At 61.0% G+C, this 25,809-nt stretch overlaps 2 protein-coding genes across 3 annotated transcripts in view; both read right to left on the bottom strand.

Moving 5' to 3' along the window:
* The window catches only part of CPNE2 (copine 2), a 40,719-nt gene extending 24,300 nt beyond the window's left edge, over positions 1-16,419 (bottom strand). The window contains exons 1-4 of one of the 2 annotated variants that reach the window (XM_062177756.1): positions 16,350-16,419; positions 4,780-5,000; positions 1,684-1,863; positions 327-401 (exon numbers count right to left, since the gene is read on the bottom strand). In XM_062177756.1, the coding sequence (XP_062033740.1) occupies positions 327-401; positions 1,684-1,863; positions 4,780-4,959 (435 nt within the window). In that variant the 5' untranslated portion in view covers positions 4,960-5,000; positions 16,350-16,419. The remainder of the gene's footprint in view (positions 1-326; positions 402-1,683; positions 1,864-4,779; positions 5,001-16,349) is intronic. The other variant, XM_062177755.1, reaches the window with a different exon arrangement.
* A 6,140-nt stretch (positions 16,420-22,559) lies between these two features.
* The window catches only part of NLRC5 (NLR family CARD domain containing 5), an 81,268-nt gene continuing 78,018 nt past the window's right edge, over positions 22,560-25,809 (bottom strand). Inside the window, exons 48-50 of the mRNA XM_062176900.1 lie at positions 25,177-25,260; positions 24,826-24,909; positions 22,560-24,071 (exon numbers count right to left, since the gene is read on the bottom strand). Coding sequence (XP_062032884.1) covers positions 23,984-24,071; positions 24,826-24,909; positions 25,177-25,260 — 256 coding nt within the window. The 3' untranslated portion in view covers positions 22,560-23,983. The remainder of the gene's footprint in view (positions 24,072-24,825; positions 24,910-25,176; positions 25,261-25,809) is intronic.

The raw sequence follows: 25,809 nt of genomic DNA, 5'->3' as shown, positions 1-25,809 counted from the left end.
CAAGGGAAGGCAGGTGGGGGGCCGGCGCGGGGAGGGGGTGCTGGGGCCGCCCTGGAGGCCTCAGGCAGGAGCAGGGGCCTCTCTGCTACCCTGGGAGCCAAGGCTGCGGCCTCGGGAGAGTGGCCCCCCACCCCACCCGTGGCTGGGCGGCCCCCAGCGCATCATCAGTGGCGCTGGGAGCCGTTGCTAAGAGACCTGTTGCTAAGTTGTAAGTTGGGCCTTTTTACTCCCAACAAAGCTGGTGATTATCTGCCAGGGAAACAGCCCATTGATGGGGGAGGGGAGGGCGGCAGGCGGGGAGGCTGGGGGCGGGGAGGGGCTGCTACCGTGATGAGGCCCTTCCCCGCTGGCTTGTCATTCAGCAGCAGCAGAGGCCGGGTGATCTTCTTGCTGGAGACAATCTGTGGGAGGTGGGAGGTGGCGGGAAGAGAGAGAGAGAGAGAGAGAAATATCCAATGGGCACCACTGGGAGCACTGCCTCCCGCCAGGGCCGGCGAAGCCTTCACCTGGAAAGGAGGCCTGGGGCCCAGGGAGGACAAGACACTGATTGCCCAGGGTCCCAGCTGGGGTGGAACAGCCTTGTCGGCTCCCACCCTGGCGACAGCAGCCCTGAGTGCCGAGTGTATCGGGACAGGTTCAACAGTCAAAGCCACACAGAGAGGAAAAGCAGAACACACCTAAAAGGCACCCTCCCTGCAGCCTCTGCCCCCTGCAGAGGCCACCAGGTCCTGTCCCCGGGCTGCCTCTGCCCTTCCCCCCTGCTCTGTGTCCCATGGACAAGTCACCCAGTCCCCTGCCTCTGACTTCCCAGGGCACCAGCAGGACATATGAGAGCAGGAGAGGGGTGAGGATGGGGGCCATCATTTGTGGGACACTTTATTCTTGCTCCTGTCCCCAGATCTCCCAACCCTGGCCACGGCCCTCACCTGGCCGGCCCTGCCTCCTCCTCTGTGGGACCCTGGCTGGTGCTGCTGCCTGCGCTGGTTCCCTCTCCCCTTGCCTGTTCCTGGCCCCGTCTTCCTCAAGCCCTCTCCCCACCTCTTCCACCTGGTACCCGCGGCCTGGCCTTGGCTTTTCTGGCCCTCGTCTCTGGGACGACTCGGGGCCTCGCAGCCTCCACCGGGACCTCCCGCAGCACTTTCCAGTGTAGGCTGTGCAGGGCAGTCGTCACTGTCCCCAGGCAAAATCCAGAGAAACTGAGGCCCTGGCCGAGGTGGGGGCTTGCCAAGGACACAGCTGTAGGAATGATGGCGATTTGGGCCAGGAGCTCCTAGCCCCGCCCCTCTCAGCCTCCGGGAGCTCATCCGGGACTGAGCTGGAGGGGGCAGTGTGGCCCCGAGAGGGAAAGGAAGCTGCTCAGGGGCACACAGTGGGCTAGCCCAGAGCAGGACGCTCCTGCCCCAGGAGAGCAAGCCGAGCTCTGGCCACGCGGGGCCCTGTTCCTGTGTGGCAGCGATCGGGGGCCCTGTGGTTGGCTGCTCCCGCAGATGGGCGTTCATTAGCCTGGCACCCAGCCCACCAACCTACTTCCCCTCCCCCTCTCTAGTGCCTGTTGGCCCCCAGAAAACGGGGCCAGGGAAGGCAGGTGGAGAGGGCCGTTCCCGGGGGCTGCTCTGTCCTTGGCGTCCAGGTGCCACCTGGGGGACTGCCCGCCTCCTGCCCACCACGAGGGGCCCGGCTCACCGTGCCCAGGCTGCAGGAGAACTGGCCCAGGAAGTCGTGTTCATCAAGCTGCATGCTGGACTTGTCCTGGTCGAACAGGGCGAACTTGAGCTTCTGCACCTCCTCGAAGTGGTAGTCGAGGACGAACTTCTTGGAGAAGGCGGGGCTGAGGTTGTTGATGGCCGTTTCTGTCCTGTCGTACTGGCAGAGGGCAGGGGGATGGGACGCAGCCAGGGCGGCTGGTGCCACCCCCTGGGGCTGCTGGGAGTCATTCCAACTCATTGAACACAGGTACTCTGTGCCTGGCACGCAGATCCTATCCCCTATCCGTGCGGCTGAAGCCTTCGCCTCCTGTAGCTCACAGGTGAGGGCACCGATGCACAGAGAGGTTGAGGCACTCACCCGAGACTGAACAGCTAGTTGGGCAGAGCTGAGATTCAAACCCAGATCTGACTCCACAGTCCTGGCTCCACACCCAGTGCCCAGGGAAGAGCTGGGGCCCGGCCCTACCTGGCTAAGTGATGGAGCGGGAACCCCATCCCAGGTCAGCGCTGTAGCGCAGGGGGTTAAACCTGCTTGTGATGCCGGCATCCCACGTCAGAGAGCCCCTTCCAGTCCAGCTCCCTGCTAATGCACCCGAGAAAGCAGCGGAAGATGGCCCAAGTCCTTGGGTCCCTGCTACACATGTGGGAGACCCGGATGGAGTTCCTGGCTCCTGGCTTTGGCCTGGCCCAGCCCTGGCCTCGGTCTGGCTCAGCCCTAGCTGTTGTGGGCATTTGGGGAGTAAACCAGTGGATGGAAGATTTCTCTCTGTCACACTGTATTTCAAATAAATTTTAAAAAAAAATCCGTTTCCTCCATCCAGGCCTCATTTCTACTTCTGAAAAGGGCAGAAACCTATCTGGTTTTCATACTTTTTATTTTGGGAAAACCTTTTTTTTTCCTCAACCACATTTCAGACGGCAGCTGAAAGAGGAAACAGGAAGGAGAGGAGGAGGGGTCATGGGCGCCCCCACCCCCAGGGCCCAGGTATTTGTGTCTTCTATAGATTCCTGGATTGTGCAGCCCAACCCCCCCCCCCAGTACCTGGGTGAGGACAGCGCCCCCTCCACCATCCCCCCCACGACCGGGGCCCCGCCCCCTGGCCCCTCCAGGCTGAGGCCGGAGTCTGGGTGACTCTATTTCCGGGCCCAGGCTGTGTTGATTTTTCCCTCCCACCCACTTCACTTCCAGGGCTTGAGCAGCAGGGGTGGACGAGGTCGTGGCCCTGGGCTATTTTTAGCCAGGGTGGCCAGCCGGGGTGGGAGCCGAGCTGGCCGGGAGGGTGGGCGGGGTGCCTTGAGTATGGGGTGCTCCTCCTTGAGGAGCAGGTGGGGGCTCCAGAGGCCTGGCAGAGGGGACCAGCGCCTCGGCCACGCTCCCCCAGGAGTCACCCTGCCTGCCTCCAGCTGTCCCACCAGCACTAGGCGACAGGAGTCCCTCTTCACTGGGCCCTGACTTCCTCTCTGTAACGGGTCAACAATCCCAGCCCCATTTCCTTGGCATCACAAGCAGGCGCCAGCGTCCATGGAAACTTTGCAAGCCGCAGTACTTTCGGCTGGATGCCCAGTGCAGCCCAGTTAGGTACTGAGAAACAGATCTGGGCACACGCACACGCGTGCAGACCGGCTGGGGGCCGCGGCCGCTCTGCTAACGGTAGTTTTCTCTGGTCTGTGTGTGTGTGTGTGGGGGGGGGCTTGCAGCCACTGTGGTTTTCTTCTCGACTCTTCTTTCTCTGGATTTTCCCAATTTACTACAAAGAATAGAGTTTCCTCTAGAAACAGGAAACAGAAAGCTTTCAAAGCCACACTCGCCCCAGCCCTTAGGCCGGCATCTTCCAGCTCAGAAGTCCTGGCGGGGGCACCAATATGCCCAGTGCAGGGCCCCTCGGAGGTAGGCGGGGGAAGGAGATCCCCAGGTGGAGGCAGGTTCAGAAAGGGAGAGTCGCTTGCCCCAGGCCACCCACAGGGCCTTGGGCCAGCTCCACCATCCAAACCTGAGCTCCTCACCCCGTTGGCTCCGCACTACATTCATTTAGAAATCAGGGGGCGTGGGCGTTGGCCCAGTGGTGAAGGAGTCACTTGGGGAGTATGCCCCCCGTATCAGAATGCCTGGGTTCAAGTCCCACAAGTATGCCCATTCCAGCTTCCGGCCAATACTCAGCCTGCGAGGCAGTGGGTGATGGCTCAAGTACTTGGGTGCCCGCCATCCATGGGGGAGACCTGGCTTGAGTTCCTGGCTCCTGGTCTCGCAACTGGCCCAGCCCCTGCCACTACGGGCATTTAAGAAGTGAACCAGTGGATCGCGGCTTTCTCTGTCTGTTTCTTTCTATCTCTTAAATAGAAAACCACATTTTTTAAAAATAGAAATAATATGAGAAGGTCATTTAAAAGCGGAAGTGATCATTTTGTAAAGTTATTAAGTTTCAGCTATCAGAACAACGTAAAAATTATGAAATAAAACAAAACAGTTATAAATATATGGGTTATAATAACGCAAACATAACTAAATATATTTAAAATAAAATTTAATTTTAAGAGTGATGATTTCTAAGCAGCAATCCTATGCCACAGCTCCCGTTCCAATTATTTTGTTTTAAATGGTAGGGTGTTTGTCTAACTTAACACTGCTCTTATATACATATTTTTAAAGATTTATCTATTTATTTGAAAGGTAGAGTTACAGAGAGAAGGAGAGACAAAGAGCAGTCTTCCATCCACTGGTTCATTCCCCAAATGGCTACAATAGCCAGGGCTAGGATGGGCCAAAGCCAGGAGCCAGGAACTCCATCCAGGTCTCCCAGGTAAGTGCAAGAGCCCAAATACTTGGGCCATCCTCTGCTGCTTTCCCAGGCACGTTACCAGGGAGCTGGATAGGAAGTGGAGCAGCTGAGACTTGAACAGGTGCCCAAGGGGGATGCCAGCGCTGCAGGTGGCGTTTTAACCTGATAATGCCACAAAGCCAGTCCCCAATCCAGTTACTTTCAAAGGCCTGACCCAGAGGTCCTTGTATCCAGTGGGACCCCGGCCCCAGCAACTCCACCACGAGCCACCCAGCACACACGCACTGCAGACTCACCTCGGTCCACCTGCCGTTGCTCTCTGTAAAGAGGACACAGAAGGGGTCAGACTTGGAGGTGACGTCCCGGTCCAGCAGGTTCTGGCCGCTCACCGACAGCTCCACCTTGCACACACAATACTGGGAGCCCATGGGGGCTGCCCCCACGGCTGGGGCACCCCCTCCCTGGATGTAGGCCATGGGGGTTGGTGGTGGCGGTGGCGGCAGCAGTTCCTGGCAGTCTGGGGGATAGAAGTGAGGGTTAGAGAGGCGACAAACACCCTCTATGGTACTCCACTAGAGGGCCGTCTGGCCGTGGGCAGAAAGATGGAAGGCAAAAGCAAGGGGCGCGGGGCCGACAATGTGGACACGCAGGGCAATGCGTGAAAAGGCAGCCTCTGGCGGGTGTGCGCAGTCTGCCTGTTCTCTGCTTTGGCCAGTCTTTGTCAGGGAGACATACGAGGGTCCCTGGGAGATCAGCAACACGTGACAGGGGACGCAGGTGTCCCAGACGTCCACTGTGCCAGCAAGACCTGGGCTTCTCCTAACAGGCTGGCAGGACCGAGGGAGCAGGCGGGGAGGGCGTGGCAGGCCCTGCACAGAGTCTGGGCTTCCATCTCAGAGCGACAGACCAGGCTGGAGGCACAGAAGGGACACGGTCTGATCGGCCCTGTCGTCCAGGCGGGAAGGACCAGGCCAAGGCCACGGTCACTCCTCCTCCCTGCAAGCTGGGCACCGCTCACTCCCTGAACACCAGACTCAGGTACAGGCCAGAGACGCCTCTCCCCCTGCAGACACAGCGCTCCCAGGGCCGGCCTGGCAGAGGGAGGGTACAAACGGTGACGAAGCTGGTCCTCTGCCTCCTCCCTGCCACCGTCTGTCCCCAGAACCTCATTATAATCACACGGGAGCCCCGAGCGTCAGGACAGCACTACAATTTGCCTGCAGCATGGATTCTTGTCGTGTAAAAACCAGTCTCCACGGTGGGGGCTGGCGCCCTGTGTTCGCTCCCTCTGTGTGCAGCCGGGCAGCCGTGCCAAGCCGGGGAGGGGACAGCACACCTGACCCAAGGAGGGGGCTAAGGGGGGTAGCCAGCCCGGACACCTGGTCACGTGGCTTCATGCCCGCCCATGCTTACATATGCACAGGGCGCAGGCCAATCACCCCCAGTTTACAGACAAGGAAACAGGTTTCAAGTTTAAATCCTCTGCCGAAGGCCGCACAGCCAGGAAGGGCAGAGGCAGGGTGCGAACCGGCTCTCCGGACCCCTGGCCAACACTTGGCCTTCCTGGCAGGGTAGGGGGATTGTTGGGTACCGTGGGGACCTAGGACCTATGTGGGGACGGCCAGGGAATCGGCCAGGCCAGGGGAGGCTGAGGCTAAGAAGGCAGGGCTCCGACCAGGGCACCAGAGAGCCCTCGGTCACCAGTTCCCAGGGGGGCACCCTGCCCACACCTCTGCGTCTCCCAGCATCCCTGACTGCTGGATCCCAGCCGCCTGCCTCCTCCGCCCCTCCACATGGCCGCTGTGTCCCGGGCACCACTCCTGTGCCAAGACAATGCTGCTGTTATCATCCAAGGGGTCGGGTCCAAACGCCCAGCTCCACGCACTTCCTGTGCACTCACTGAGTCTGCCACCTACACACACAGACCCACTCATGCACCCAGAGCAGCCAGTGCGAAGGTGCCCATGCATGTGGACACCCTGGGGCCACTTCTTCCCATCTCCAACCCAGGCCTCTATCACCTGGCCCTGGTTCCTCCACCAACCTCCCACTCCTCCCTCCCTCATCCGGGAGGCCCGTCACAGGCACCCCCCCACCCAGCCTACCAGCTGGAGTGAGTGAGGGGTGTGGGCCGGAGAGGGGCAGGTCCCCCATTCCCAACTCACCCTCAGCCAGGAAGCTTCGGGATCCCCGGAACGGGGAGCACATGGTGTCGGGAGCTGGGGCAGGCAGGGGTCAGGGCGGCCCCTCTGTGCCAGCCCGACAGCGGGCAGGTGGGCCGGACCCTGAGCCTGACGCAATGGAAAAAGAAACCACAGCCTAGGCTGGGCCGGGCCCCTTCCCCTCCTACCCCAGCAGGAGGGCGGCGGCACAAGGTGTCATTAAGGGCGGCTGGGTCTGCCACGCGCATCTGGGCCAGCTGGGACGCTCCGGGCAGCCCCCGCCCCACAGGTAATGTGAGGTTTGGGGTTGGAGGGGGGCGCATGCTGGAGGGGTGGTCCTGACTTCTGGCACAGACCCCCTGGGAGGGAGCTTGGAGGGCAGGATACCAAACTGGTAGTCCCTAGTACAGAGGGTTAACAGTGGCAAAGAGACGGTACGTAGGCTTGGAATTCCTGGTCACTGATTTCACGCATTCATTCAATAAACACTCCTTGAGTACCCAGGGGCTATGATGAATGACCCAGGAATCACCATCTTGGTCCAGGCAGAACATCTCTGTATAGCCAGAAACTCAAGCTCCCGGCTTCCTCAACGCCCTCCCAAACTGCACAGGTGCAGCTGACTGCACCTCTAGGGGGCAGCCAGCCCCAGTCCTCATCCCCATGTCCCCTGCATGGCCACGCCCTGGCCCCTGACAGTCTCCCCTCCACGCCCCCAGCTGTCTTCTCCACCCCAGAATCTGAGGGCATCTTTCAACATGCTAATAAGGGGCTGGTGCTGTGGCAAAGCGGGTAAAGCCACCACCTGCAGTGTCGGCATCCCATATGGGTGCTGGTTTGAGTCCAGGTTGCTCCTCTTCTGATCCAGCTCTCTGCTAATGCGCCTGGAAAAGCAGCAGAAGATGGCCCAAGTGCTTGGGCCCCTGTACCCACGTGAGAGACATGGAAGAAGCTCTTGGCTCCCAGCCCCAGCCATTGGGGCCATTTGGGAAGTTAACCGGTAAATGGAAGATCTCTCTCTGTGCCTCCCTCTCTCTGTAACTCTGCCTTTCAAAATCAATCAATCAATCAATCAACCTTTATTAAAAACAACAACAACAACAACAACAACACCATGTAAATAAGTTAACATAGCTCAACCTGAAAAACTTCCAGGCCCTTCCTTCCTAAGAGGTCACAGAGATCTCAAATCTTCCCCAGGCTGATAGGGCCCCTCCTGATCTGACCCACCTCATGCCACTCCCCTGACATCTGCCAGGGAGGCAGCAGCGCCTGCTCTGGAGGTTGTCAGCTGGTGGGGACCGCGGGGCTGGGGCCACAGGGGGATGGTGCCTTCCTGGAACGCCCAGCAGAAGGCACCACGCGCTCTCATTTTCCACTTGGAAGGTGAAAACTCTTCTCTGTCCTCAGTGCCAGCTACAGGGAGAAAAGCTCTACACGATCTTGCTGGTGGCAGAAAGAAGGCACTTGGTCCTCGGGGCAGCACCACGCAGGGGTCAGCAGCAGTGTCTGGACTCAGACTGCAGGGTTGCACTCAAGGGCTCTGCCAGTTACCTGCTGTGTGACCTCAGGCAGGTTACTTAACCTCTCTGTGTCTCATGGCCTCCTCTGCAAAATGGGCTCAAAGTGCTTTCCTAGGGCCTTGGGAGGATTCAGGAGGCAGAGCACCTGGACCCACACTACCGCCTTTTGCCATTTGCAGGGGTTCCTGATGGCTGGCGAGGGGTACAGATGAAAAACTCAGGAGGAGTGGCATCTGTGAAGAGGGCAAGAGGTTAAAACTGGCTGACAAACAGGGCTGTGGGATCAGCTGGTACACCCCGGAGGCCAAGGTGGTGGCCAGGCCAGGGCGTGAATGACAGGCTTGCACACCCTAATCCACACCCCCTGCCAAGGCCGTGGTCCCTCCTGGGTACTATGGCTGCTGCTGTGCATGCCACCTTCAGGCTCCCAGCAGATCCTGCTCGTGGGGTCTAGTCTCTGGGGCTCACACCCCTCCAAGCGAAAACCTTAGTCTTCGCTCTGAAGGCTCTGGGCCAACTCGGGAGTGGTCCACTCGGCTCAGAGCCCACCGATACCTAAAACACACTTGCACAGCAGCATCCAGGCTGGTGCCACCATGGCCTCACCAAGTTCACATGGAAAGTGAACCATCGGAGCAACCCTTAGCTCCCGGGGAAGCTAGCACTTCCCAGCAGCCTGCTAGCAAGGCGGCCTGCTGGGCCCACCCAGGCCTGCTCTGCCGCTGCCCTGGGGGGGGGGGGGTGCCTCTCACCCTGTGTTTGAACAAGCCCCGCTGGGGACTGTGATGTGGGTGCCGTGTGCACAAATCACAGGTTGGGCAGGCAGGTGGCCGCCTAACAAGCTCCCAGGTGACGTTGAGGCTGCCCACCTGGGAGCACACGAGGCAGGGGCAGCTGGGTTTGGCTGTCCTGGGTGTAATGATGCAGAGGGGGTACCTGGTCCCCATATAAGCCCAGCCTCCCCCTTACACGCCAGGCCCCTAGTCAGGGGCCAACACCACATCTGTACATGGGGAGAGAGTTCTTTTGTGCGACTGTGGGGGCTGAGAACCCTGAGGTCAGCAGGGCGAGCTGGGGAGGCCAGTGTTAACAAGCTGCAGGTTCCAGGCCAAATCCTCGCTTCTTCGAGAAACCTTAGTCTTCGCTCTGAAGGCTCTGGGCCAACTCGGGGGTGGTCCACTCGGCTCAGAGCCCACTGATACCTAAAACACACCTGCACAGCAGCATCCAGGCTGGTGCCACCATGGCCTCACCAAGTTCACATGCAAAATGAACCATCAGAGCAACCCTTAGCTCCCGGGGGACCTGCAATGGGGTGGGGAACTAGGGGAGGAGGGACCCGCTCCACCCCGGCGGCTGGATGAGAAGGGAATGGTAATAACCAAAGGAGCAGTAACAGTGGCTGCCCCCGGCCCTATGCCAGGACCTGATGGACTTGAACTTCGGCAGCTGCACAACATCCTTGATGGAGGTGCCGTCACCACGCCCATTCTCCAGACAAGCAAACCGAGGTGGGAATGCTGAATCACTTGCCCAGGTGCTCGGGGCCCTCTGCCGTCCAGCCGTCCAGCTCTGAAGGACACGTCGCCTGGGTTTTCTGCTGTATTCAGCTTGCTTATCCATCAAAAATCATCCAACGTAGGGTCAGCACTGGGGTGTGGTGGGTTAAAACCTGCTCCTCTGACATCAGCATCCCACACGGGCGCTGGCTGAATCCCGGCTGTTCCACTTTGGATCCAGCTCCCTGCTAATGGCCTGGGAAAAACCAGCAGAAGGTGGCCCAAGTGCTTGGGCCCCTGCCACCCAAGCGGGAGACGAGAATGAAGTTCCTGGCTCCTGGCTTTGGCCTGGCTCAGTCCCAGCCATTATGGCCATCTGGGAGTGAACCAGTGGATGGAGAGCTCTCCCTCTCTCTATGTAACTCTGACTTTCAAATAAATAAATCTCTATAAAAAAATTATCCAATGGCTGACCCGCTGTGGGCACTGGGTCTACATGAGCAGAGCCTCTCCGTGGCTCCCTGTGGGCCCCCAGGTCCTCGCCCTCAAACCCCTGGCTCCAGCTTCGTTGTTTACTGCAGACTTGCAGCCACACGTCTCAGCCCTCCTTAATTTTGCACATGCTGTTCCGCCTGCCTGGAACGCCCTTCCCTCTTCCTCACTGAGCTCTCACTTCTCAAACTCAGCTCAGTAAAACCAAACGCAATACCAGGCCCTCCCCACCATCCCCCTGGTTGAAAACGGCCCACATTAGCACTGGCCGGGACATGCGGCACCTGGAGCTCTCGCAGGTTGTCAGTGGGATGGGACGGGAAACATCTGGAAGAGGCCACACAGACGCAGCCCCAGCCCAGCCCGGCCCAGCAACGTCCCCCCTGCCCCAGCAAAGCACACATGACCTTGCACGTTCACCAAAAGGAACACGCACAAATGCTCACAGCGGCAGGATCTGTAATAGCTCCAACCAGCAGAAGGAATAACAATGCAAATGGGTGTGGGGGGTGGTGAGCATGCAGCAAGAGCAGGTGGACCCCACTACCAGTGGGTCCCACAAACACGCCGAGAAAAGCCAGGCCCAACGTGTAGGCCACCTGGGTGACTGTCCTTAGACGAAGTGGACCAGAGAAACTGACATCATTCAAAGTCCAGGCAGCAGTAGGACAGGTGGCGTGGGGCTACTGATGAGAAGGGGACTCGGCGGACTCGGCGCTGCCACAGCTGTTTCTAGACGTGGGTGCGGCTGGCACAGGTGTGTCGCTTGGGGAACAGTCCCTGAGCTGCACCTGTGGGAAGTCCACTTGTACGGTGTCTCAGACCACTGACAACCCAGGGACTCCCCCCCACCCCCAGCCACCTCGCCCCAAAGCCTGTCCTGATTTCCTGGCCCTTGCTGGGGGGGGATCGGGTCCAGCACCGCTGTGTGCTGACTGCTGGCTTAGGGCACGCCCTCTCTCCTGAGCTGAAAGAGGGGCCTAAATCCAAGCTTCATTTGTTGTTTCCAACAGCGCCAGGCAGGTGGGAGCAGGTGGGAGCAGGACGGTGAACGCGAGGAGGAGTGAAAGGCGGGAGGGAAAGGAATCGTGGCATTTTGGAATTGCAAAGTCCAGGACCCCAGACTCGCAGAATTCCAGGATTCGGGAAAGATGAATTCTGTGTCTGGGCTGAGAGGTTTAAGAGCTTCTCTGGCCCCCAATTTGAGCCACGCACAATCCCTGGCCACGGCCCCCCATACCTGGCACCTCGCGTCTGGGAGGCTCCAGCCCCAAGCTGCTCCTCGTTCCCGGGGGGCCCTCTCCAAAGCCCACGGGCGGCGGGCTGCACGATGCACAAGCCAGGGCGGGGCACCTTGACACATAGCCCTTCCCCACTTAGCGACCTTAGCGACGGCACTGCTGCTGTGCTCTGGAGGCTCGGCACTCCGGCAGCCAGGCCATTATGGCGATAAATATAGATGCAGACAGCGAGGCGAGCAGGCTGCACAGGGGTCGGCCCTGATGCCCGGCCCGGGGGGCCCCCAGCTTCCCCAGACTTCACTGGGAGTGAAGCCATTCTAAGCCTGGGACACCCCTCCCCCCACCCAGGCTCCAGGTTCAGTGTGGCCTGGCCCTGCACACGCCACCCCCACCCTCCCAGCCTCAGCTTCTTCATCTGCAAAGCAGGGCTGGCTTGCAGGTGCACTGAGTCCCTTGGGGATCCCCGGCATGGCCAGGCTCAGGTGGTGGACGAAGCTGAGACAGGTGGATGAGGGCTTGGGGACAAAATGTGGCTCCACTGGAAGGGGGCCCCGGGCAGCCTCCGAGACTGGGGCTCTGCTCTAGGGCCTGTCCTGGGTGCCCACAGCCCTCAGGCCCAGCCCTTCCTCGGGCAGGTCTTTTCAGCCAAGGGTGCCACCACCTACTGTTCCGTTCCTAGTCCCAGCTCCCAGGAAGTCTTCCCCGAGGAGGGGACGGTCAGGCGATCACCCCATTTTACAGATCAGAGAGCTGAGGCACAAAGAGACTACGGAACCTGTGAGAGGCTGAGCCGGACCTCCCCTAACAATACCCCCGGGGCCCCAGAATGTGGACTTGTCAGGGAAGGGCACTGCAGGTGTGATTAATTCAGATAACCCTTAGGGCGGGTCCTTCACCCAGCAGGCTGATGGCCCAAGAGACCACCAGGAAGGCACAGAAGGAAGGCGGCAGGAGGCGGAGCCCGCAGTGAGGCAGCCCCAAGCCCGAAGGCAGCTGGAAGAAGCCAGGAAGGATCCCGCCTCAGAGGCCGAAGAGGGAGCACCGCCCTGCACACCTCTGAACTGTTTGCCGCCACTGTTTGGGGCACTCAGCTGTGGTGCACGGCAAACCCGAGCTTGAAGCAGGCAGCTCCCAGCACCCACTGCGCTCTGAACCAGCACAGCACGCCCATCCCAGGTGGGCACTCCGGGGTGGGGGTGGGGGCTGTCTCTGAAAGGTTGCTGGGGCTGAGCGTGCTCTCTCCTGTGTGTTGGCGAGGAGACAGCCAGGCATGTGTGCCAGGCCCGGTGCTCCCAGCTCCGGCTGAGACAGACAAGAGAGCCAAGGCGCAGGGACAAGGAGCTCCCGAACACACCTGGCCCAACCTCAGAGCCTCTGCTTGTGCTCTCTCCACTGCCCGGGGCACTCTTCCTTGAGAAATACCCAGTGAGCACCAGCTGGGCTCCAGGTGCGGCAGGGCTACCAGAGACCCACGCCCTGGTCCCCTGGGGCTTCCGGTCTGCTCGGCTTGGCTAGAGGCCTCCCTGCCCCCCCCCATTCACCCCCTGCATCCTCTTCAGGGCTTTGCCCCCCACCCCACGTCAGGGCTTGTCCTGTCGGTGTCACTTCCTGTCCTGCTCTGTCCCCTACTCTGTCCTAGACCAGGTCTGTGTGGATCGTGGGAGTGTCCCCAGCACACACACAGCCCTGGACCCAGAGGAACTGCTCAGGAGCATCTGTTGAGTGACTAAACGACTCCTTCCATCCCCCACCCCCGCCCTCAAGGCGGGGACCGAGGCCACCATGAGCAAGGAGTTCGAGCTTCTGCCACGGCCCTCTGCGGTCTCTAAGCCCCATCCCAGCTGTCTTAAGGACTTCACACAGAAAGCTGCAGGACGGGTGCCCGTCCCGAGCATGCCCATTTGTAAGATGAACAAACAGAGCCCAGAGAGGTTAAGAGACTTGGCCCAGGTCTCTAGGGGAGTGGGCGATTCTCCCCAGCACATGCTAATCCCACCTTCTCGGGGACACACCCCTTCCTGAGCAGCTCCTCTCGCTGGCTGCAGAGTCCCCCGCCCTGTGGCAGTCCCCCAGCACTCAGCACAGAAGGCAGGGACGCCTGCAGGGACCGGAGAGGCCAGGCTCATCATTCTCCTAGGCTCCATCACCCAACATCACAGACTTCATTCTGCAGGAGGCTACGGTGAGGGCGGACACAGTCCTTGCACCAACACTAACTGAGCACCTACAATGTGCCAGAGCCTGGTCCATGCACTGGGACAAAGCCGTGAACAAGGGAGAGACCATTCTTGCCCATTCCTGGAGCTGCTGCGTGGTGACAAGAGAGTGGCAAAGGCCCTGAGACAGACAAAGCAAGGGAAGGCAGTGGCGAGCAGGGATCCGGCCAATTAGTCCATCTGGCCCCCCCGGGGCGGCCCCCGGGCGGGTGGACAAGGGTGGTCTCTGCCAGGCAAGGCAGAGGTCCTCCTGCTGGGAGCAGGGCGGCACCTGCGACCCCGGGCAGGCACTGGACGGTGATGGGTGAGACTTGATGTGATGGTTCCTTCTCCAGCTCCTGCCTCGGAAGACCACAGGGTGACCTGGCCTGCTGGCTCCAAGGGGGCGAGCGCTGCATTACGCAGCCCCCCGCTCTGTGCTGTCTGTAAGGCAGCCAGGGAGACCCCGATGCTGGGCGGGGCCTTCTCAGTAGGGGGACTTGCCAGGCAATAGTGCTCTAGCCCGGACCAGAACGAGAAGGATCAGAGAGCGTTTTCTTGGTTTTCGTTTTCTCTTCACTCTTTACTGCCCTGCGGCTCCAGCCCAAGGCCCCTGCCCCCGGCACAGCCCAGGAGCCCCCACGTTTGGATTCCCAGGCTCCTCTCGCCGGGAGGGGGCAGGAGGAAGAGAAGGCTGGCCAGAGAGAGTCCCAGGAGGGACCCTGAGAGCACTCAGCCACACCAGGCTTCCTAATATCCCCGTGAACGACGACAATGACACGCGACAGTGGGCTTCCCAGCACCAGCAGTGCTCTGCTCAGAAGCTGTGCCTTTGTCACCCACCTCACAACTTCCTTTAAAGAAACACACAACTGCGGGAAAGGTCTCCAGCCAGAGCACCGGCTCAATGCACAGCTCTAGAGACAGGCTGCCCCGGCCACCGCCTTCACACGGCGCCCTGAGCTTTGAGGGGTCCCTGGAAGCACCCCCATACTCCGTTGCTGCTTCTCACAAAGTGCACCTGCCTCTGCAGAACACTCACCCCCTCCCCAGTGCCCTGGTCCCAGCAGCTAAAATCCCCGCCCCTGCGGGGAGCGAAGGCCTGAAAACAGGAAGTGGTGGAGGCAGAGAGCCCTGTCCACATCCTTAGCCCCGGGTCCTTTCCACGGAGAAGGCTGTTAGAGTGACCTGTCCTGCCCCAGCCAGGGGCGTCCCCTGCCTGGGGGTACTTCTGGAGCCCCCTGCCAACGGAACTGCCATGAAACCTCTCCCCTATGTCTAGATGCAGGCTCCAGGCAGGCAGGGCCTGGTGACCGGGACCGTCTTACAGAGGGTGACCAGGAGGCCCAGACGGGAAGAGGGTCTGAGCCAAGACCCTGCCACTAGTCAGAGGTCGGTGTTCCTAGCAATGGCTGCAGCTTCCAGAGGTCACACCTCTGGGGGCTACCTGTACCCCGAACCGCAGTGTCCTCGACTGTGATGGGAGCTGGGGCTGGACGGCCCAGCCAGAGAGGAAGACACGGGCTGGGGGCGGGGAGGCACCCTGGGACCCCACCGGCTCCCTTGTGGACAGTGAACAGCTGCCACAGGATCTGGTGGCCCCTTCTCCCGCGGGTGCCAGCCAGGATCGCGGGGTCACCTGGCCTGCAGGCTCCCAAGGAGCCCACACTGCCTTTTCTGAGGCCCAAGGGGGAGAGAGCTGGATTCTTGGAGTGCTTCTCCCCTGACGCAGCAGCCCCCGAGCTGTCTGCAGGGCTTAGAGGAGGAGAGAGGGGAGACCTGGATGCTGGCCTGGGGGGGTTCTCAGGAGGAGACCCTGCCTGGCAACATGCCAACAGCCACTGAAGCTGTGGATGCCCAAGAAGCCCACAGCCCTTGGCCACGGCTCACACCCCCAGATGAGCCAACCCCAGGGCAGGCAAAATAACTGGCCCCTCGGGGAGTTCTCAAGAGCCGTACCCCAAATACACTCGGGGCACGGGAGTCAGATGGTAAGAGGAACCTCTAACTGCTGCCTGTGACCTTGGGCAAATCACAGTCCCCCTGGCGTGGTCCCTTACCCAAAAGGAGAGCTTGCTGACTGCGGGGGGGGGGGGTAGGGGGGGTAGGAGGGAGGAGGACCAGGAGACCCTTCTGTCTCGGGGAAGGAACCCTCGTAGCCGTCGTCGTCGCCACCGCCACCGCCGAGGAGACTGGAAGAAAGGGCCTCGCTCCCTCCCCCTCCCCTCACACAGGTGCCAGACAGCTTTTGCGCAAAAAACTAGTTTGCAAACACGCTCCGACTTCTGGGAAGCCGCCCAGCTCCACGCCCCCCTCGGGTTCCCCCGCCCGGGCTGGGAGCCGGACCTCGGGCACTTCCGCGGGGCACGGGCTGGGGCGGGGAGGCGGCTGGGGCTCGGGACGCGGAAGGGGCGCGCTGGCCCTCCGGAGCTCCGCGACCGAGGCCGGAGGCTCCTCCAGGAGCCTGGGTTCGGACCCCGGAGGGCGCACCCCGATCCGGCACCCGGTCCGCCCTCCCCCCGCCCCGCAGTCCGGGCGGAGGCGGAGCGCCCCCGGGTGGCCGGGGCGGAGCTGAGTCACTCAAATACCAGAGTCTGGGTGGGCGCGGGTGGCCCGGACGCGGGGCGCCACGGCCCCCCCAGGCGGGGCCCACCCTCTCCAGGACCCGCCAAGGGCGCCGCAAGCCGGGCCCCCGGGCCGAACTTGAGCCCTCGGGTCCCGCCCTCCCCGTGGCGGCTCGGGCCCCCCACTCACCGTGCGTCCCGCGGGCGCCGCCGCCCTCACCACGCGGCTGCCGCTGCGCGCGCTCCGAGCCGCCGGGGCATCCCCGGGAGCTCCCTGGCTCGGCCGGGCCCGCGGGCGCGGGACGGGCTCAGGGCGCTGCCCGCGCGGCCATGCCGGCTCGCGTGCGCTCGCAGTCGCTCGGGGTCCGGGGCTCCTCCCGGGCCGGGCGGGCTGGCGGCGGCGGCGGCGGCTCGGGCTCCTCCCTCCGGTCGAGGGGGGGGGGTGCGGGGCGGGAAGCGGGGAGGCGAGGCGGGCGCTTCCTGGAGGGGCGAGCGCTCTCCCACGAGCGCAGCGGGGGCGCTGTCCCGCCCGGAGCCCAAGGTTCGAGGCCCAAATCGCAGCGCCCGCACGGTGCAGGCTGGGAGTCCGCGGATCGGGACGCCGGGGGTTCGCGCCCTCCCCAGGCCTGCTTCGCCGTGGCGCCTGCCGCCTCCAGTGCCCAGCGCTTTGGGCTCGGGGCTGCACGCGGGAACCGAGGGATGGGCTCAGCCCTGGCCTACGTGGGGTGGGGGGCAGGGCTCCGGATGCCGGCTGGACCCCAGACGAGGGTGGGCGCCCCGCTGCGCCCTCGGGGGACGCGCCGCAGGGCTTGGCCCTGGGCGGTCTTGGGCAGCGCTAGGACCGCGGCGTGTTTGGTCGTTGTTTCTATAGCAAAAAAGCTCACATTTTCTCGCCGCCGGAGACAGGGACGATGACATGATTCTGTGACACGGACGAGCGGACCACAACGGACAGGAACGGGGCCCGGGGCTGGTCGGCGTCTGGGAGCGCCCGGAGCCTCCCTTGGCTCCCCTAGAAGAGGCGTAAGCTCCTGGCGCCCTCGGGCGGGTTCACCACCGGGCGGCAGACAGCCGAGGGGTGCGGTGCGGCTCACGGGGAGGTGCGGCTCACGGGGAGGCCCTCCAGACGGGGAGCCCGTGGGCCGCAGAGGGTTAACGTCTAGCGCTTGTTTGGGTCGTGGGTTTTCCACTCCGGGCAGGTGAGGGTTAAAGTGGGAGCCTCGCCGCATGGGTGAGTCACTGGCACTCTGCAGCCTCGGAGGGGCGGCCACCGAGCACCCCCAGGGCCTCGAGCTGCCTTCCCCAGCCTGCCAGTCCTCCATCCAGCCTGCCTTTGTGCACCAGGCTCTCCTCTTCCTTCCTCTGTAAGTGTCAGAGCCCTCTGCCCCCCTCCGGAGAAAACCAGCCGAGAACCAGCTCCAGGCTCATTTCCTCCAGGCAGCCTTCCCGGATTTCTTTGCCCTCAAAATCCCTTTCTTCCAACAGGAGAGCCAGCCGCTGGGGTGGACAGTGCTCAGGAGGCTTACGGGAGGCCAGTCCAGAGTCCTGGATAAAAAGTGCAGAAGTCGGAGGTGGGGTGGGACAGAAGACCCAGCTCAGCCCTGGGGCTCAGCCAGGCTTCCTCTAAGAGGCTGGCTGAATGGGCAAGTTGGGCGTGGTGAGGGGAGGGGAATCCTGATCTCTGGCCAAGGACACAGACGGCAAGGCCGGTCACAGCAGTGCCACTCCTAGGTGTGTCCCCAGGAGGATCCGCATGAAGACCTGTGATACACAGATGTTCACGGGGTGGGACTCCTGGGAGCCCAGGAGTAGGAACAAGGCCGTGTCTTTCGGGTTATGAGTGACAGTTAGAGGTGCGGTATTCCGCCACGGTGCCCCCCGCAGAGCAGGTGAACTGTGCGTGCAGGAGGCTGAGTCAAAGCAGATGGTCCCACACGTGTCAGGTGACCACTGGACGGAAGGTCTGGATGGCAAGTCCATGGATGGGGAAAGCAGGTTCGGGGCTGCCTGCGAAGGGAGAGGGGTGCTTTGCTAGGGCGACAGGGCTTCTTTGGGGGAGACGGATAAAAATGCTCTCAAGGTGTGCGTAGTGGAGGTTAAGATGCCACCCGGGACACCCTCGGCCCATGCCGGAGTGCCTGCTGGTGCGCACCCTAGGAGGCCGCGGGCGAGGGCTCAGGTGACTGGGTCCCTGCCACCCAAGTGGGAGATCCGAGTTGAGTTCCTGGCTCCAGGCTTCAGCCCTCGCCCAATACCCCCCAGCTGTTGTAGGCTTTGGACAGTGAGACTGGATGGAAGACATCTCGCTCTCTCTCTGCTTTTAAGTGATATAAATGAATAAGTAATTGTTTAAGATGTTCTCAGGTTAGGGTATGGTGATGTGCAACTGTAGATGCACTGAAAAAAAAAAAAAAAACTTCAACACTGAGAAGGGGTGAATCTCACGGTCCATGAATTATGTCTCAATAACGGGACGTTTAAAAAAGGCCGGAGGGCGGGCATCCGGCCCCTGCTGATGTGCCTGTGTCCCCTAACAGTGCAGGGTACAAGGCCCGACTCCGGTCCAGTTCCGGCTTCCTGCGGATGCGCGCCCTGCGGCACGGATGGCTCAAGTCCTTGGGTCTCTGTCACCACTCAGGGAGACGCCAGGCTGCCAGCTTCGGCCTCCTGCGCCCCCTGCTGGCTGTTGTGGGCATTTGAGGAGTGAAGGAGGGTGGGATTTCTCTCTCCCTCTCCACCCCGACCCCACCCTCAAACTCGCAAGTAAATTAGTAAATTCACTTTAAAAATAAAAAGGAAAGGCCAGGGTGCAGGAGCGGTCAGGGGTCAGCGGATGAAGGTAACTCGTGCACTGGTTCTGGACACTCGCCTCCATGCACACGCTACACAGACCAGCAAAGACCTGCGTGCGAGGTGGGAAGGCCGGCTCCCCTACATAGACCCACAGGGAAGTGTGCATGTGTGCCAGCGCCTGTCACCTGGGGGCTGCTTTTCAGAGCCCAGGCCGCTTAGACAAAAGGATCCGAGTAACGTGGGGTTGCCTTGTGCCGGTCGGTGTGAAGGCAGGAGCGCCACCTGCTGGCCAGCACCTGGCCCGGGGGGGGGGGGGCTCTGCTGAACCTGAGAAGGGAGGGCGAGGGTGACCCAGTGACCCGTGCTGGGTCGCAGTGGTGGGGGTCACCGGGCCCGGCCAGGGCAGCCCTCGCCCAGGCCTTCTCCTGCAGCGGTGGTCACATGGCGACTGGGGCTGGAACTATCTAGAAGGCTGTCTCCTGCCTGTGAGTGGTCTTCAGAAAGGTCACAGAAAATGTGTTCTATGCAGGAGCTATGCATGGATTGCAACGCAGACTTACCTTTCAACTCCGTCTTCCAAGAGCTTTTGGGAGCGCCTTTGTGTGTCTGGAAGTTGATCCTGGGGGTCAGCTAGGAATGCGACTGCAAGTTTAGCGGGCGTCCGTCCCTGTGACCATCCCATGTGGCCCCGGGCTCCGAGACTGAGCTCCCCGGGGCCAGTGTTGTGCACGGGGTGCCTGCATCCCATATCACAGTGGGAGAGGGAGGAGGACCAGCTCCAGGGCCTTGACCAAAGCAGCCCCCTTAGAATCCCACCAGAAAGCTCCGCCCAATGTGTGCAGGGCGTGTGTCCTCAGGCCTGGTCGTGGCTGTGCAGGATGGGGCTGGGGGCAGCGCTCCCATCTCTCCGGGAAGCCCTGACTCCCAGAGCAACACAGGACTCCTTCCTTTTGCTCCTGGGTTGGGAACCTGAGCCCCACTAAACACTTGCTGTGTGCCCTTGGGGCCATCCGGTGCCTTCTCTGGGCCTCGTTTGTCTCTGCTGTGAAACAGGGGAGATTGTAGAGGAGTGCAGGGGACAGAGGGGCAGGCTCTGTCCCCAGGGAAGCCCACAGCGGACCCCCAGGGCACCCCTGCAGCTGCAGGAGGCAGGTCCTGCCCTTCTCTCCTCTCGCTCTGCGCCTCACTAGGCAGGGAGGAAACAGTCATTTGGCTCCAGGGTCAATTCCTGGCACTACCAATCGCTGAGCCTGCACCCGTGAGAAGGTTAGAAGATGTGCCAGTGCTGCTGTCCAAGAAACTGTGCCCTAGACTGCCACGTCTCCCCCGGGCTGCCCAGGACCATCGGCCAGGGAGCTTTCTAAACAATCTTAAAAAGACAGACTCTTATTTATTTGAAAGGCAGAGAGAGAGAGAGAGAGAGAGGTCTTTCAACCACTGGTTCACACCCCAAATGGCTACAACAGCCAGGGCTGGGCCAGGACAAAGCCGGGAGCCAGGAGCTCCATCTGGGTCTCCCATGTGGGTGCAGGGGCCAAAGCACTTGGGCCATCCTCTGCTGCTTTCCCAGGCACATTAGCAGGGAGCTGGACTGGAAGAGGAGCAGCCAGGACTTGAATCGGCGCCCATAAGGGTTGCCACTGCTGCAGATGGAGGCTTAACCTATCACACCAAGCGCCGGCCTCCAAGTTTGTCACTGTGAGCTTACAGGGCGTGAAGTGCTGGCCTGCACAGCGGATCCCAGACGGTGGGGTGGGGGTGGGGGATGCTGCAGGCACTGTGCAGGTGGAAAGACCCCCATCGGATTCTGCCATACCATCTGAAAGTCACAGACCACAGGAGGCTGGCCAGCAACAAAGTAGCGAGATGTGCTTATCCTAGCCTTGCAGAGGAACTTGGGTCCTCGCCAGCCAGACCATCTTATAGCAGGAAGGCGCAGGAGCAGCACCTGGGAGCACCCCTCACACTGCTGCTGGCCCAGAGCCCCACTGCCCTTGGCACCTGTAGCTCGGTTGATTTTCCCAGAGATATTTACATGGAGCCCGCTCTGGGGAGGAAGCGGGTGGGCAGACTGGGTGAATAGTCCAGGCAGGTGGTAGAGTCAAAGCTCCTTAATAAAAGTTACACGGGGATTTCCCACCAGCGTGATGAGGGCCCGGCCAGCTCTGTGGTGCTGACAGGCCTGGGGTTTATTGCAGGGCAGCTGCTTAAAGTTTCTTGGAGCCTAAAGCCTGGGCAGCGACAAAGGGGCAAAGGAAAAGCAAAGCACAATGGATGAGCCCCCAGCACAAGAAACCCACGGCCCTGAGCTCCACGCCCCTGCCCGCACTGTGCAGCTCTCCCGGTTTGCTGCCTCAGGCTGGCACCTCGAGTCTCCCCCTGCCTTGACCTCCCCAGCCAAGGCATCTCCAGGCCCCAAGGGACTCATCCTCTAGTCTTGGCAAGGAGACGAGGTTAGGTGTGCAGGTGCACCGTGCATCGCATCCCAGGAATGGGAGACAGAATTGTGGGTCCAAGGTTTCCATGGAGACTTCTTGGATCCTCCCCTTGCCTACTTCTTCCCCCCCATGACCAGGCTGATGAGCCTGGCTTGCTAAGGGTGCTGTTTAGCCTGAGGACTTTCTCCTCGGGCTTCGTGGGAGGCCGGGGACGTGGAGGAGGGAGGCAAAGGTCAGGCCGAGATGTCTGGGTGAGCCGTCTGCAGGCTGGGACATCCCAAGCTCCTAAGCCAGGTGGGCACAGCTGCTAGCATCTCCTCCCAGCTTCCTTCCCAGTCAAGCGCAGGAAGTGGTTTCAGGCTTCATCGGTGGGAAAGCCTGCCCTCCCGTGGTGCTTCTTGGTAACTGCAGCTCTGGAGGGCGACTCCCCTGAGATCAATTTGCTCAACGCCCGTCATTCTGAACATCCTGATATTCATCCCTAAAACAGGAAGGAAACTAGCATGCAAGCAGTGCTTCTCTGCACACTTCGCTTCCCTCACCGTCCATGCACAGCCACAGATCCTGCCCGCGAGGACAGGGCGCAAGGGGTGTAGTCCCATCCCATTCCGTGCCTGTCTGACTTCCACCCCGGGAGTTGGCAGGCTACTGCAAGGGCCAGGCAGAAAGGGGAGGGGGTGGGGGCAGTGGGGAGAGGTGGGGACTGCGGCAAGCTGGGGGATGTGCAGCCCCAGCAGGAGCCCCGGGCGTGGGACTGCTGGCTGAGCACACAGAGACGGGATTCTTAGCCAATGTTCCCACGTGTAGGGGCCGGCATCGTGTTCAGACATCTGTATCTGAACACTTGGGATTGAGTCCCACCTCCACTTCTTTTCCAGCTCCCTGCTAGTTCACCTGGGATAGCAACAGGTGATGGCCCACTTGGGTCCCTGCCACTCACCTGGCAGACCTGGGCGGAGCTCCTGACTCCTGGCTTCGGCCTGGCCCAGCCTGCTCGTTGTAGGCATCTGGATGGAAGATCTCTCCCTTCCTCCCTCCCTCCGTCACCCTGCCTTTCAGATAAATAAACCTTAATAATTTAAAGGAAGTTCCTACATTGAAAATGACAACGACTAGAGAAGAGTTTAAATATTGTGCAAGTTGGACAAAACTGTTTCTAATGTCCCAAGCTTCTGTAGCCCCTGGGGTGCCCCACACATGGCGCGCGTGGAGTATGTTCCCTCTGACCACCTGAGCATCTAGAGACAGGGTCTGAACTTGAACTTGAATGTTTCTAGACTGCCAGGCCAGGGCTGCCCCCAGCACCCCAGGGCACTTTGGGTCGTGTAGGGAAGAGGGACATGTCAGACGCAGGCTGGAAGACCATTCATTGTGCAGAACGGGCTTGCGTGGTCGCAGGGCCTTTCTTGGCTCCACGTGGAAATAACAGAACTCTGCAACATGGGGAGCCCTGGGGCCTGCCCAGACTCCGCTGAGGTAGTGGCCGGATCCAGTGGCCTTGCTAATTCTTAGCCATGTCCCCTCCTGCACCCTTGGCTTTGTCCTTTCTCCAGGACAAATTGGGTCCTGCCCATCCCATGGTCAGGTTCTACCTGGACCTGGGTCCAAAGTCCTTGGAAGCCAGCATTGAAAGGGGGTCACCCAGTTCACAGATGGGAAAACTGAGGCTTGAGGCAGGCAGGGACTTGGGCCCCTGGGCCAGTCAGTGCTCATTCTGTCCCTCCTGGCTTGGGAAGGAAGACTTTTCCCGGCTCAGTGGCTCCGGGGCCGCAGTCTGTAGACACAGATTTGATATAAATACAGTAATAAGGGCAGTGCTGTGGTGTAGTGGGGAAGGCCGCCGCCTGCAGTGCTGGCATCCCATATGGGCACCGGTTCGAGTCTTGGCTGCTCCACTTCTGATCCAGCTCTCTGCTAATGGCCTGGGAAAGCAGTGCAAGATGGCTCAAGTCCTTGGGCCCCTGCACCCATGTGGGAGACCCGGAAGAAGCTCCTGGCTCCTGGCTTCAAATCGGTGCAGTTCCGGCCGTTGCGGCCATCTGGGGAGTGAACCAGCGGATGGAAGACCTCTCTTTGTCTTTGTCTCTGCCTCTCTGTAACTCAAGTGAACAAATAAAAATCTTTAAAAAAAATTAAAAAATACAAATACAGTAATAAATTAGATCTTGGGCCCAGCAGAGGTTGTCCAGCCAGCCAGGGATGTGATGTTGACATTTGCCACGTGTTGTGTGTGGACCACCAATTATGTGTCCTGCCGCCGGGCCACAGGGCATGTGTGTCACGCCACAGGTTCCAGTGGTACCAGTGTTGGGTCACGCTCTGCCACGTCTGACCCCCCGCACCATGGGTTCCATCAGGACACCCTCACTGTGCCACACGCCCATTCGGCCCCACAGCTCAAGCAATGCAGGGACTCTCTGGGCTGCACTGAGCTGCCAGTGCCCCCAAGCGTCCACGCTGAAGACCAGAGCAGGACAAGCATGCCCCCCCCTGGGGGGGGGCAGGTGCAGGGTTCTGACTGGGGAGGGTGGAAAAGGTAGCATCTTGTGGCTGGAGTCCGAGGGTTTGAGCTGTGCATCAAGGGGGTCAGGGGTCAGCTGTTGAAGAACGCGAAGTCCAGCCTGGGTTCCTGGCTCTGGAGACGCTGGGCTGCATCAGCGGGGATGGGGTTGTTCCAAAGGCTGTGGGGCACAGACAGGTGGCGCTGGGAGCTGCTCCCTACCCGCCTGTCTCTGTCCCCCAGCCCACAGTGCCTGGGTTGGGAGACTGAGGCCCAGAAGGGAAGAGCTGTGCCCAGTTACCTAGCAGAGGCAGGTGTGGGAGTGGCGTGGCTGCCCTGGGGAGAAGCTGCCTGCCCCCCACCCCCTGGCTCCTCCCACTCCCTGAGCGCCAATGATCCCCGCCAGGACCACCCCCACATTTATGCAAATAAGGGAAAGGCTCCCCTTCTGCAAGGCCCCACACTTCCCTGTCACTGTCTATGGTTTTGGTAGAACAAGATGCACCTGCCTGCCGTCTCCGGCAAACCGAATGCGTCTGCCATGGGAACGGCATCCTTTGAGCACAATGCCCTGGTACAGTGCACAGCCTCTACAACTGGACACCCTGGCTCCGACTATAGCTCCCGTTGAAAGGGCTTGCTCTGCGCGAGGCTCTGGGCTCGGTGCTTGATCAGCTCATTTAGTCCTCACAACTGAGCTGGGGACTCTCGCTATCCCCACTTTACAGAGAGGAAGTCGAGGTTCAGAGAGGGGGAGTTATTGATGAAAAATGCACGCCCTGAGACATGGAGGAGCCGGGGTCTGACCCAGACCCGAGTGCGGCTGAACCCCGGGTACAGCAGTGCCAGTCTCTCCTGTGATCGTTCCCAGCCCGGGCCTCAGGTTTAGAGGGTTGGGGTAACCCCCCCGCCCCTGCCCCGCAAGCCATTGTTACCGGATGACTTGGATGCCAGACCCCTGGGCCAGCCCTTCGGCCAGAAGCCGTGCTCCCCGAGCTGTGATTCGGTTCTTCTCCAGGCTTCCCGGGGGCCAGCGGAGGAAGCGGAAACACAAGGGCATGAGACGGGGTGGGGGGCTTCCCCAGGTGCCTTCCCGGGGCCATGATGGCAGGACAAAGCCTCCCACGCCAGCCACCTGCCGGCCAGAGCCAGAGGAAGCTTGGGCAGATCCTCGTGGGGGGGCACAGCTCCAGGGGGGCTTTCTGGGAGCCAGGGGCAGACCCATCCCCCCGCCCCCTCCCCGCCTTCTTCCCAGAACCGCCCTCTCCGGATGCACCGCTCCATACTCTACTCTTTTCAGCTGGCGCATCCGAGGCAGCACCTGGGCCAGCTCCATGGCTCCCTCGTCCCCCAGGAGATTCCAAGAGAGCCTGCGGGGGGGGGGTGGGTGGGTGGGGTGGGTCAGCAGGGGACTCAGGGCAGGGAGGGTGTCGCGAGAGAGGCTCCTGGACCTTCCCTGGAGGACCCCTCGGGCACAGGTGCCTCCTGTAGCCCCTGGGTTCAAGGCCTGCTGTCCAGAGACTCGCAGGCGGGCTGTGTGGTTCAGGACGTGTGGTCCCTGGGCACAGTGTCATGATCCAAACTCCTCCCACACACGTGTCTCCGTGGAGAGTTTGGCCACCTCCTGTATTATTATGTATGTTGTGTCTTTAAGTTGGCCCTTTTTTTTTTTTTTTTTTTTAACTTTAAGGAGTTAATCTTAGGGAGGGGGCATTTGGCCTAGTGGTTAAGACACCCGTGTCCTACCCTGGAGAGCCTGGGTTCAATTTCCAGCTCCTAACTGCAGCTTCCTTCCAGTGCAGATCCTGGGGGGCAGTGGTGATGGCTCAAGTGACTGGGCTCCGGCCACCCACGTGGGACACCCGGATTGAGTCCCCAGCACCTGGCTCCGGCCCATCCCAACTCCAGCCACACTGCAG

This window comes from Lepus europaeus, chromosome 19 (assembly GCF_033115175.1).
Source record: "Lepus europaeus isolate LE1 chromosome 19, mLepTim1.pri, whole genome shotgun sequence".
In the NCBI taxonomy this organism is placed as follows: Eukaryota; Metazoa; Chordata; class Mammalia; order Lagomorpha; family Leporidae; genus Lepus; species Lepus europaeus.
This window is presented reverse-complemented; position numbering and strand designations above follow the sequence as displayed.